Source organism: Scyliorhinus canicula, unplaced genomic scaffold (genome assembly GCF_902713615.1).
Source record: "Scyliorhinus canicula unplaced genomic scaffold, sScyCan1.1, whole genome shotgun sequence".
Lineage (NCBI taxonomy): Eukaryota > Metazoa > Chordata > Chondrichthyes > Carcharhiniformes > Scyliorhinidae > Scyliorhinus > Scyliorhinus canicula.
In genome coordinates this window covers 20,975-34,626 of record NW_024056022.1, presented here as the reverse complement: position 1 = coordinate 34,626, position 13,652 = coordinate 20,975, and the positions used below count along the sequence as shown (strand labels likewise).

General features: G+C 47.0%; 1 protein-coding gene across 2 annotated transcripts; it reads left to right on the top strand.

The window, feature by feature from the left end:
• The first annotated feature begins 400 nt into the window (after nt 1-400).
• LOC119961641 (zinc finger protein 180-like) lies at nt 401-5,899 on the top strand. Of its 2 annotated transcripts, none has more exons than XM_038788929.1 (2): nt 401-545; nt 4,562-5,899. In XM_038788929.1, the coding sequence occupies exon 2, from the start codon at nt 4,917-4,919 to the stop codon at nt 5,838-5,840; it is 924 nt and encodes a 307-aa protein (XP_038644857.1). In that variant the 5' UTR covers nt 401-545; nt 4,562-4,916; the 3' UTR covers nt 5,841-5,899. The 2 variants fall into 2 exon arrangements, with proteins under 2 accessions (XP_038644857.1, XP_038644858.1); XM_038788930.1 differs by lacking the exon at nt 401-545 and adding an exon at nt 566-754.
• The last annotated feature ends 7,753 nt before the right edge of the window (nt 5,900-13,652 follow it).

Sequence of the window (13,652 nt, the reverse complement as noted above, 5' to 3'; positions counted from 1 at the left end):
CGCCTGTTTGGGTGCACAGGGAGAATTCTGAATGTCCAGATTACCTAACGGCATGTCTTTCGGGACTTGTGGGAAGAAACCGGAGCACCGGGAGGAAACCACGCAGACACGGGGAGAACGTGCAGACTCCGCACAGACAGTGACCCAAGTGGGAATCGAACCCAGGTCCCTGGCGATGTGAAGCAACAGTGCTAACCACTGTGCGACTGTACCGCTACATTAGATATATCTCTGCCCAATATTAATTTAGTGTCCCTGAAATGTCAGCCATCTCCTGCGGAAACCAGCCCATTAATTGGGAACATTAGGAAAGAGACCATCCTTTGAACTTGACAAATAAATGAATCAAGCTGAGGGACACTGCAGCCTGTGATGTGTGTTCCGGCACCAGGACCTGGCCTGGAATAGACTGTGAAGCACCGCCCATTACTTGACGTCACCGCAACCCGCGCATGCGCATTGCACCGTCTGAATCAAGATGGCGGCCGTTAAACTGGGCCTGTTATGGGGAAAAAGACCCGAAGCTACAAACGCAGGACCTGCAGGTACGTGTTCCTGGTTTAGGGTCTTCACGCGGTGCTTAGAAACTCTCTCCCTCCAGAGCTGGCTCTATCGCTTCGTTCGGATTTCCACATCCTTACCCGCTGCCTTTGAGACAAAGAAGCGTCTCTTTCGCAGGCGCCTTCACACACTGCGCATGCTCCAACTACTTGCGGTGTCGACAGGGGACATTCACCACCGCGGGGAATGCCGGGTAATGAACACGCCATCGATCATCCCAATTAGTGAATAGTGATTTTTGTTTGCTATGATGTGAAGATTGGATGGATGGGATAAAAATTATACATAAATCCAAGTGTGCAGGCCCTCAATTATAAACCAGAATGAAGGGGAATATAAATTAATTTTCATTGAGGTACAATGAAAAGTATTGGGCTGGACCAAGTTCCCACGCCGGCATGTAAGCGGTGGTGTTTTACGCCAGGTAAATTGGCACAAAACAGCCACCGATTCCCTGCTCCGGGGGAGGGGGGCTGGGGGCTGGCAGCGTTTCGGTCCCATCTCTAGCTTCAGATACGGCCTGGAGGATTGCAAGGTCTGTGGCCGCGCATGCGCAGGGTGAGGCCAGCAGCAGCCTCGCCGTGCTTCAAGGCAGACTATGCCCGCAGACCTGGACTGCAAATGTAGTATCCACTTTGGCTGCTCGCATGCTGCAGCCCCCCCCCCCCCCCCCCCCCACAGTGCTCCCAATCCCAATTGAAGACTCCCCCCCACCCCCCCTGCCTGCGGATCAGCCCTCCCCCCCACCCCCCCTGCCCGCGGATCAGCCCTCCCTGACTGAATATGATGCAAGGTTCCCATGAGAATCCGACGTCGTCGGGAACTCGGCCAGTCGGAGATGGAGCATCGCAGGGCGGTCCTCAGGCCATGCGGCATACTCCGAGAATACACCAATTTTCAGGGGCAGAGCATCAGAAAACCGGTACCGACCCCGAGTTCGGCGTCAAAAGAGATTCTCCTCCCTGTCGGATCCGTTAATACGTGATCTCAGACCTTTGTATCTCTTGCCCAAAGGGAGTAGTCTTTGATTATGCTGCCCACTTTCCCCGGGCAGCGGGGGATGTAGACAGAGTCAATGGATGGGAAGCTTGTTTGCATGATGGACTGGGTTGTGATCATGGCTCTCTGTAGTTTCTGGTGGTGTTGTGCTGAACAGTTGTCACAGTAGGCTGTGATGCAGCCAGAAGGATGTTTTCTATGCTGCATCTGTAAAAACCAGTGAGAGTCAACGTGGACATGCTGAATTTCCATAGTTGAGATAGCTGAGATTCTCCAGTATTATCTGTTTTGTATGAAACACAATGTGAGTGTGTGTTGTCTTTTTAAATATGTGAAGACAAGTTAGTTCCTTTCAAAAAGCTCTGTGTTATTTCACAACAACTAGTGTGTGCACAACAAGATCCAAACAGCAAGGAGACAAGCGACCGATTGATCCAGTTTTATTGGTGCTGTCAGTTATGAATGTTGGTCCCACTGGACCAGGAGATCTCCCCTGTGGACAGTGTGTGGAGCTGCTGAGCTCTCCTGAGCTGAGAGTGGAACTGATTGAGCTGTCGGGCCTGCAGTGAACCTGGGAGACCCGCTGTCTGGGATCTTTACTCTTCATTCAGACTCCCAGCTGAAGCTGTTTCGGCAGTAAAAACGTTAACTTTGAATATCAATCCCAATTTAATCTTTGGAGCAAAATCTATAACTTTTTAAACAATGTGCAGTGTTACAGGGAGAAGGCAGGAGAATGGCACTGGGTGAAAGGCTCATTCAGAGAGACAGTGCAGACACGAGGGGCCAAATGGCCTCCTTCTGCGCTGGAACAATCTGTGATTCAGTTGAACCATGTAGTCATGTAGAACCTTTCACACCCTCAGAATATCCGATTTGGTTCACAGCCAATGATGGATTCTGGAAAGAATAATAAGGAGAGACAGTATAAACTGAACAGTAGAATTTTAAACAGAGCAGGAACAGAGTGGCCTAGAGTTTATGGACACAAATGTTTGAAGGTGGCAGGACAAGTTGATGAGGTGTCAAAAATGTGCAAAGGATCCTTGTCATTAAAATGGGCAGGAGTACAGGGACGGTATTGTAAACGTTTATTAAACCACTGATGGGACTTCAGCTGGGTCTCGGGACCAGATGTAGGCAGCAGGATTTAGAAAGGAGGCCAATGTCTCAGAGAGGGAGCAGGGGAGATTCACCAGAACGGTACCAAGGTTGAGGGATTTCAGTTTTACGGACAGACTGGAGACGTTGGGATTTCCTTCCTCACAGCAGAGAAGGTCAGAGGGAAAGTTATTGCTGGTGATCAAAATGATGAGAGGTTTCTGCGGGTAGATCAGAAGAAAACGTTTCCACTGTTAGGAGAGTCAGTAAACTCTGGAATTCCTTCCCTAAATATCCCCACCTCATTTTCCTCCTTTGGATACTCCTTAATTCCTACTTCTTTGACCACGTTTTTGGTCACATTTGCTCTATAAAATCCTTCCAGTGTTAAATGATGAATGATAGCCTCTCCCATGAAATGTTTTGGGATGTCAGACAAAATATCCAGGCTTGGGCTAACTAGTGCCAAGTAACATGTGTGCCACACAAGTGCCATCTCCAATCAGAGACAATCTAACCATCACCCCTTGACATGCAATGGCATTACCATCACTGAATCCCCCACTATCAACATCCTGGGGGTGGGTGACCATTGACCTGAAACTGAACTGGACTAGCCATATAAATACTGTGGCTACAAGAGCAGATCGGAAGATAGGAATTCTGCGGCGAGTAACTCACCTCCTGCCCCCAAAACCCTGTCTACCATCTACAAGGTACAAGTCAGGAGTGTGATGGAATGCTCACCACTTACCTGGATGAGTGCAGCTCCAACAAAATGAAATGAATGAAAATCGCTTATTGTCACGAATAGGCTTCAATGAAGTTACTGTGAAAAACCCCTAGTCACCACATTCTGGCGCCTGTCCGGGGAGGCTGGTACGGGAAATGAACCGTGCTGCTGGCCTGCTTGGTCTGCTTTAAAAGCCAGCGATTTAGCCCAGTGAGCCAAGACTCATGAAGCTCAACACCATCCAGGACAAGGCAGCAGACTTGATTGGCACCCCTTCCACAAACATTCACTCCCTCCACCACTGACGCTCGGTAGTAGCAGTGGATGTACCATCTACAAGATGCACTGTGGGAACTCCTGAGGCAGCACCTTCCAAACCAATGACCACGACCATCTAGACACACCCACACAAACAGACACACACACTCAGGCATGCAGCCTCTACCATATAGAAGGACAGGAGCAGGTCAGGCGTGCATTTATAGCTCATCCCTAAGTTCCCTTCAGAAGGTGGTGGTGAGCTGCAGTCCTTGAGGTGTAGGCACACACACTGTTGTTGGGGAGGGGGTTCCAGGATGTTGCCTCAGCGACAGTGAAGGAACGACAATATATTTCCAAGTCAGGGTGGTGAGTGACTTGACGGTGAACCTTCAGGGGGGTTCCCGGTGTCTGTTGCTCTTGTCCTTCCAGATGGTAGTGGTCATGGGTTTGGAAGGTGCTGACTAAGGAACCTTGGTGAGTCACTGCAGTGCATCTTGTAGATGGTACACATGGCTGATTGATTATTTGATTTATTGTCATAATTGCCGAAGTACAGTGGAAAGTATTTTTCTGCGGCCAAGGGAACGTACACAGTGTGTACATAGTAGATAAAAAGGTTAATTGGCAAAGAAAATAATTGGTTTTATTGTCAGTCTGCAGACAGGAGCTGGAGAACTGAACCCAGGCAGAGGAGAGGGAGGGAGAAAACTGGGAGTGGAGGAAAGAAATGGTGCAGATGGTGAGATGGGTTTGGATTTCAACCCAGGGAGGAGGGAGAGTGTGTGGGACGCGGATTTACACTTTGGGGGAATGGAGAGGAAAAAATAGTACATAGAAACTAGAATTGTCTATTCTGAATTTATATGCTCCACTGACAGTGATAATGTTTGTAAATTCCTTTTACAGGATATTAGAAAGGAGGATTTACAGATGTGAGACTGAAACCAAACATCATCTGACAGTCACTCAATTCATCAGGACCTGAAAATCCTCAGACTTTGAATGTTGAAGGAGAAACGTTTGTCTCTTCTAATTGTGAGAAACAATTTTAAACATCAGTGTGACTGGAAAGATATCGAGACAAACACACCCGAGTGAGAGTGTTCCAGTTATTTGACTGAGGAAAGAGCTCTAACCAGTTACACAGCCTGAAGAAATATCACACCATTCACAGCGAGGAGAAACTGTACACATGTCCTGTGTGTGTGAAGAAGACTTCAACTGATCTTCCAACTTGGAGAGACACAAGGACACTGGAACCATGGAGAAACCATGGAAATGTGAGGACTGTGGGAAGGGATTCAGTTATCCTTCCCTGCTGGAAAACCATCGGCGCAGTCACACTGGGGAGAGGCCGTTCACCTGCTCTGTGTGTGGGGAGGGATTCATTCAGTCATCTGGCCTTTGGTCTCACCAGCGGATTCACACTGAGGAAAAGCTATTCATCTGCACCTCCTGTGGAAAGATGTTCAGGCATTCTTCAGCACTCACTGTGCATCAACGCACTCACACTGGGGAGAGGCCGTTCGTCTGCTCCGAGTGTGGGAAGGGATTCACTCAGTCATTTCACCTGCTGTCTCACCAGCGTGTTCATAGAGGTGAGAGGCCGTTCACCTGCTCTGTGTGTGGGAAGGGATTCACTGGATCATCCCACTTGCTGTCACACCAGCGTGTTCACATTAAGGAGAAACCATTCAGCTGCACTTCCTGTGGAAAGAGTTTCAGACAGGCATCCTCCCTCATTGCACACCAGCGGCTCCATACTGGGGAAAGACCGTTTACTTGCTTTGTGTGTGGGAAAGGATTCACAGTTTTACCCACCCTTCTGAGACACCAGCGAATTCACACTGAAGAGAAACCATTCAGCTGCACCTCCTGTGGAAAGAGTTTCAGGCAGTCATCCAACCTCACTGCTCACCAACGCACTCACACTGCGGAGAGACCGTTCACATGCTCCGTGTGTGGGAAGGGATTCAATCGGTCGTCCAACCTCACTGCTCACCATCGCACTCACACTGGGGAGAAACCGTTTACCTGCTCAGTGTGTGGGAAGGGATTCGCAAAGTCTTTCAACTTGCTGGCACACCAACGCACTCACACTGAGAGGCCATTCAACTGCTGTGTGTGTGGGAAGGGATTCACTCAGTCACGATGCCTCCAGAGACATCAGCAAGTTCATCAATGACTGCAGGGGTTGGATTCTGCTGTTGTTGCTGTTGTTTAGTGTTGACAGTCTGACAATATTCTGTTCCTGCTGGATGAACGCCTGTAACAGCTGGAACTTAATCTGCTGAAAATGTCATTTATTGTGGGGGCTACAGTGTCTATTTCTAAAGTACCATCTGTGATCTTTGCTCCTTAATTCAAGAACTCTCAGCAGAAGCCTGTTTAGAATAAATTTATGATCTTTTGCTTCAATCTAAATCAATCTTTGATGTAAAATCTACAATTCAGCGTCTGAAAGATCCAACTGCAGAGCTCAAAATATATTTTTTCAATGGCTCTTCTTGAGATTTTCTCAAGAGCTGCTTTGATGATTTTAGGGAGTTAATTTTTGGTTTCCAGGGTCTCCTTTTCCACTCTCACTAACTCCTTTATTACGTGATGTAGTCACGTAATCACATTACCGTCTGTGTTGAGTATTTTTTGAGTTTGCTTCTTTTAGTAGATAAGATAGCATAAATATCAAAGACTGTGTACATATTAAATGTTTTAAATTGGAATCTATAAATAAGATGTTTTGGTTAATTTATTTGAAAAGGAAACCCCCCTTACTCCATTTCCAAAATGAGAATTCAAACTATTTGACTCAAGGTAACTGAACAGGTGCCGAGTGTTTATTAGATCAGACGATGGAGCAGGAAAAAACTCACCCGATTCTGATCTTCATTGTGTGGATTTACATTCAAAACCCCTCGATAACCTCACTCCACCCACTGAGATCAGCTCAGACTTGGCGTTCTGTATATTGTCTGTAAGCGTTCAACTGCAAATAACAGCAGTGAAGAATGAAACCTGGATCTCAACTTCTAATTTGACAGATGTGATTAGTGAGTAAGTTCACAATACCCGATTACTCCAATTCCTGAGCTGTGCACCCCACCTCCTGGGATATATAAAAATAATTGCATCTTGCTCAGCAGAACGGGGAAAGCTCTACGTGTCTGCGATGGTTGGACCGTTACCAGACTCCCACTGCTATGAAATCCTTCAGTTCTGTCCCAGGGAGACACGGCTCCTCCACACAGCACTGACTCAGGCAGCACGTCAGCCAGCTTCCTTCCTCAAAATGGGTGACAAAGCTGTTCCTCCAATCACAGATTCTGTCTCTGCAGAAGCAACGGCATTGGGAGAGACAGAATCTGTGATTGGAGGAGTTGTTCCGCACAGTCTGTCACTCCCACACACAGGGGCAAATATTCTTCCAGTGGATGCTCCCATGGTAGAATTTCCATTGGCCTTTTGAGGGTGAATTTGTGCTTCACACCTGGTTCTGAAATACTATCACTCTGGGTTTAAGGCTTCCTGGAGTAATACTCGGATCTCTATCTTGTCACCTGACTCAAATTCATATCATCACCTGAATCCCAGATTTAAATATGATTGTCCAAAACAGAAAACATATCTAATTTAACCCCTGCAAATCTGATTCAACACTCCCTCCACACAAGCTGCAACAGATTGTGTTTGGGACCAGTTGTTCCTTTATAGATTGTGTTCTTCTCAATGATGACAGTAGCAACCTTCTCCCTAGCCTGTCTGAACCCTTCTCTTCACCAGGGAGACTCCCTGTTCTAACGGTGACATCCCCGTCTGCCCAGTTATTCCTTTAAACCAGACCCTGAATTGTTTGTGAATTAATTTCGGAACTGTTTTAATGTAAGGTTATCAGAAGGGGCGGCTCATATTGACTTAAATCAAAGCTGGAAGGGTAGGAACTGCAAAAGGGCTGCTGGGCTCTTTTACCCACAGACATTGGGTTTGATAATTGTTGTTCTGTCTTTGTGAGAGAGATGAATTCTTCAGGCAGACCTTAGTCTTGAAACTAAGTTAAATAATTTAAATATCAATTAGACATTCAAACTGGTCTCTGTTACCATGGGAATAAGTGATTCAGGCTGGAGCCTTGGTTGGGATTCTGGGTGTTTCTCACAAAAGGAACATAGAACAGTACAGCACAGAACAGGCCCTTCGGCCCTCGATGTTGTGCCGAGCAATGATCACCCTACTCAAACCCACGTATCCACCCTATACCCGTAACCCAACAACCCCCCCCAACCTTACTTTTTTAGGACACTACGGGCAATTTTAGCATGGCCAATCCACCTAACCCGCACATCTTTGGACTGTGGGAGGAAACCGGAGCACCCGGAGGAAACCCACGCACACACGGGAGGACGTGCAGACTCCACACAGACAGTGACCCAGCCGGGAATCGAACCTGGGACCCTGGAGCTGTGAAGCATTTATGCTAACCACCATGCTACCGTGCTGCCCAAGAGATAATCTGCAGTTAGCTTGGAAGCAGCTGTGGGAGCAGGAGCTGTGAAACCAGCTGTGGGACCAGGAGCTGTGAACCAGCTGTGGGACGAGGAGCTGTGAACCAGCTGTGGGACCCGGAACTGTGAAACCAGCTGTGGGACCAGGAGCTGTGAACCAGCTGTGGGACCAGGAGCTGTGAACCAGCTGTGGGACCAGGAGCTGTGAACCAGCCGTGGGAGCAGGAGCTGTGAAACCAGCTGTGGGACCAGGAGCTGTGAGACCAGCTGTGGGAGCAGGAGCTGTGAAACCAGCTGTGGGACGAGGAGCTGTGAACCAGCTGTGGGACGAGGAGCTGTGAACCAGCTGTGGGACCCGGAACTGTGAAACCAGCTGTGGGACCAGGAGCTGTGAACCAGCTGTGGGACCAGGAGCTGTGAACCAGCTGTGGGACCAGGAGCTGTGAACCAGCCGTGGGAGCAGGAGCTGTGAAACCAGCTGTGGGACCAGGAGCTGTGAGACCAGCTGTGGGAGCAGGAGCTGTGAAACCAGCTGTGGGACCAGGAGCTGTGAGACCAGCTGTGCGACCAGGAGCTGTGAAACCAGCTGTGGGACCAGGAGCTGTGAAACCAGCTGTGGGACCAGGAGCTGTGAACCAGCTGTGGGACCAGGAGCTGTGAACCAGCTGTGGGACCAGGAGCTGTGAACCAGCTGTGAGACCAGGAGCTGTGGAACCAGGAGCTGCGAACCAGCTGTGGAACCAGGAGCTGCGAACCAGCTGTGGGACCAGGAGCTGTGAACCGGCTGTGGAACCAGGAGCTGCGAACCAGCTGTGGGACCAGGAGCTGTGAACCAGCTGTGGGACCAGGAGCTGTGAAACCAGCTGTGGGACCAGGAGCTGCGAACCAGCTGTGGGAGCAGGAGCTGCGAACCAGCTGTGGGACCAGGAACTGTGAACCAGCTGTGGGAGCAGGAGCTGTGAACCGGCTGTGGAACCAGGAGCTGCGAACCAGCTGTGGGACCAGGAACTGTGAACCAGCTGTGGGAGCAGGAGCTGTGAACCAGCTGTGGGACCTGAAACCCAGAGGGCCATTTGGAACCAGGAGTGCTCCTAATGTATTTTTGTTTTTTAAAATAAATGTAGAGTGCCCAATTCATTTTTTCCAATTAAGGGACAATTTAGCATGGTCAATCCACCTACCCTGGTCATCTTTGGGTTGTGGGGGAGAAACCCACGCAAACATGGGGAGAATGTGCAAACTCCACATGGATAGTGACCCAGAGCCAGGATTGAACCTGGGACCTTTGCGCCATCAGGCAGCAATGCTAACCACTGCGCCACCATGGTGCCCGTAATGAGTTCCTGATGTTTAAATCGCTCAATAAGAAGATGGTGAAGCCCACACTTGGACTGAGGAGTCTGCAGTTTTCAGGTCTTGAAGATTGAGGTTTGTTTAGTGGAAACATAATGGAAGGACCCCCATAAAACCTGGGTTCAATTCCGGCCTCGGGTGACTGCCTGTGTAAAGTTTGCAGTTTCTCCCCGTGTCTGCATGGGTTTCCTTCGGGTGCTTCGGTTTCCTCCCATAGTCCAAAGAAGTGCAGGTTAGGTGCACTGGCTGTGCTAAATTGCCCCTTAGTATGCAAAAGATAAGGTGGGATTATGGAGATAGGGTGGAGGCATGGGCTTAAATACAATTCTCTTTCCAAGAGCCGGTGCAGACTCAATGGGCCGAATGGACTCCTTCTGCACTGTAGGGATTCTATTCCATGATCCGTTTCTATTCTGACAGTTGGAGGGTCAGAGAGTTTCCTTCTGCTGGACTTACCGGTCCGACAGCATTGCTTCATTTTTCTACAGTCACCACACTTCAGAAAGGGTTCATTGGCCGTGAAGCATTTTGAGATGCCCTGTGGTGGTGAAAGGTGCTATTTAAATGCAAGTTTCTTTGCAAATCAACACGTTCCTATTCTTAGGCAGATCGGCGAGCAGGAGCTTGAGCCAGCAAACACCAGCTGACAGCCCGAGGGCAGGAACTCGGAGTGTGGACTGCGGGTGCTTCCCTTCACAGGCCACTGAATACATTGTAGAACCTGGTAATTTAAGGAGGATGCCTTGACTTGCTGGTCTAAACACGCAGCCCTGTTCCCGCTGTGTAATGCTGACTGAGAATAGACACAGGGGCTGGTCCATGTGCTGAAAGTACCTCTATTATCATTGAAGATGGACAAATGTTATGTTTTCTCCCTGTTATTCTGTTTGTAACTAATGTATCTCACAAACTAAGACAAATTCCACTGAAACTTGCTGCACTGGTCAGGTGTGACCCATGAAAGAACTGATTCATTTTGGCCCAGATTGGGATCCTGGAAGTTTTTTTATAGGATCCATTCACATTCGGTGCTCAGGTAAATTGACCTTTTTTTTAAAAGATAATTGTGGTTTGTTTCATTTTGAATGTTGATTGTTTTAGAATGTTGTGGATTGTGTTTGTTTATCACGGCTATCGAAATGTGAGCAGAGTTTTCGGAGCGGGTTGTTGGCTGTGAATTAACCTGAAGTCTGCTCAGTGAGATGGATACTGTTGACAAATACATTTACTTTATTAGCTTTGTAGTTAGAGTTTTCATCCCTGTTTATTTGTCTGTCATACAATCTCACTATGGCCTAAGGATAAAATGATTAGATTTGACGAACATACGGATCTGATTCTAGATTTCTTTTATATTCACACACAGGACCGGGTCCTCTGCACACAAAAGGAATTTGTTCTGGCATTTTTCAATTAAACGAAAGCTTGGGGTAAAATTCTTCCCGAATGCATTCCCCATGGAAATGACATGAGTAATGAGTCCATTGCCGTTTTTGAATTTAAACAAAGCTTTGGAAAACAGTTCCCTGGTTTTGCCAATGGTGGTGCTTCACTCAATTGGGAGTCTACTTGCCAACCAATCTGCACTCTGTTCCTCAGACCGAATGAATTATTGTTTCCTTTGAAATTTGGTATTTTTGCATCTATCCCGATGAGAACAAGTTGAAAAGCTACAACAACATGTGTATTTCTTTCAGCAATACTCAAATTTGTGAAAGTTTTTGTCAAAATTGGGAATGAACTGTGGTTGTGTTCTTCCCATCAATTTGTGAAAAATTATAAATTTTGTTTCTGGATCAGACTATTTATATACATATAGTTAAAAATTTAAAAGATCGAACATGCCTGTTTACTGCACAATGATTAAGGAATGTGCTGTCATCAGCTAATCCCACACTCCCAATACAGTCTGGTGTCAGCTGATTATGGAATCTCAATAAAGCTGATGTCATCTTATGACATCATCACAATAGAATGTGATGACATCAGTAGATTCCACAATCCCAATAGAATGCTGTGATGTCAGCTGGACTTTAGACATAAGCAGTGTGATGGGAAAAGTACAGAACTGTCCCCGTTTCCTTCAATAGAGAAACTCTGCTGCCCCTGTCCCAACTCACACTGAGTCCCATTCACCTATCGCCCCCTGCTCTCCCTGCTCTACATTGACTGCCATTCAATTAATTTAAAAAAAAGTCATTACAAACATATATCAAAACAGGTTACAGCGAACAAACACCCCGGGAAACATACTTTTCAACAATCAACTATACATTCTGCACAGATTTTTCCCTCTTTTCACCCCACCCCCTCCTCTGCGATGATCAGCCCCTCAAACACAGTCACAAACATCCCCACCTTTCCTCAAAACCGCTGAAGAGTCCCTCAACTCATACTTTTATCTTCTCTAATCACAGGAAGTCGTACAGATCACCCAACCAAGCGGCTACCCCCGGTGGCAATGCCATTCCAGCAAAATTGGCTGCCGTGCATCGGGCCTGATTTTGCCTCTGTACAAGTGACTGGAATTTTGAGTCAGTTAAAATCAGGTCCATTCTTTTCAAATCCCTCCACGGCCTCATTTTTTTCAAATCACTACATGGTCACAAATTCCCCTCGCCCATTTCTGTAATCTTCTCCAATTCAACAACTCTCTCAGATATCTGTGCTCCACTCATTCTGCCCTCTCCAATATACCCGGTTTCAATTATACAACCACTGGGACCTTGTCCTCAGCTGCCTGGGCCCCAGGGCTGTGGAATTCACTCCCTAAATCTCTCTGCCCCTCGATCTCTTTTGTTTCTTCAGGACATTCCTTCAAACCTACCTCTTTGACCAAGTGACTGGTCATCTGAACTAATATCTCTTTCTGTGGCTCATTGTCAAATTCTGTCTGGTATTCAAATCTGTGAAGCTCTCTATGAAGTTTAACGGTGTTATTCAAACGCTGTTGTTTCTGTTGTGGTTAGATCATATTCAGTGGAACTTGTTGTTGTTAAGCAATCAAACGCTTTCTTGCTGAAATGAAATGAAAATCGCCTATTGTTACAAGTAGGCTTCAAATTAAGTTACTGTGAAACGCCCTAGTCGCCACATTCCGGTGCCTGTTCGGGGAGGCTGGTACAGGAATTGAACCGTGCTGTTGGCCTGCCTTGGTCTGCTTTCAAAGCCAGCGATTCAGCCCTGTGCTAAACCAGCCCCTGGTCCAGCTGTGTCCAGACAGAGTTACAGGAAGGCTGTTGACTATATTCAGCCATGCAAGACTTCAATGTTTAAAATACACAGAGTGAAGACATTGTTATATCATCACTCAGAGCGAACAAGAAACCCTTCTCTTAAAATATATATAGATAAGAACTGGGAGCAGGAATAGGCCATCTGGCCCCTCGAGCCTGCTCCGCCATTCAATGAGATCATGGCTGATCTTTTGTGGACTCAGCTCCACTTTCCTGCCCGAACACCATGACCCTTTATTCTTCAACAACTATATCTTTATCTTGAAAACATTTAATGAAGGAGCCTCAACTGCTTCACTGGGCAGGTAATTCCATAGATAGAGGGTGGAGGCTGCAATTAAACCTGTCCCTCTTAACCTACACAAAAGCAGGAGGCTCAGACTCACCATCATCCCCTGTTATCTCTCTGAAAGGACTCTCTGATTCAGCCAACTGCTCTGCTCTTCCCCCACAGCCCTGCAAATTCTTCCATTTCAAGTATTTACCCTTTGGAAAGATACTATTGAATCTGCTTTCAGGCAGATCAGAACAACTCACTGTGAAAAATAAAATAAAATCTCTTCTACCCCTCTGGCTCAATTGTCAATGACCTTTGAGGGACTGACTTTCTGTTTAAGAGCCTGCCAACCCCTCTCACAAACTTTCCCTAAATGCATAAATCTAATCATGAAAAGTCCACCAAAACCAAATATATTTTAATGTCATTAATTAAATGTTTGAATTTATTAATTATAAATCAATGGAGAAAGATTGGTCAGAGTACGGCCAACTCTTGGAACGACAGGACACCTGTAGTGGTAGAAAAAGACTATTTTCCTGTGTTACAGATACCGGACCAGCCCCCAATTTATGTTAGGAAACCAGAGGAGACCCCAAGAATTTCTCAGTTTGTAAAACTGTGAGGAAAGG

What these genes read in the sequence shown, in the direction of transcription:
- LOC119961641 (XM_038788929.1), top strand. Translation starts at nt 4,917, where the DNA reads ATGGAGAAACCATGGAAATGTGAGGACTGTGGGAAGGGATTCAGTTAT.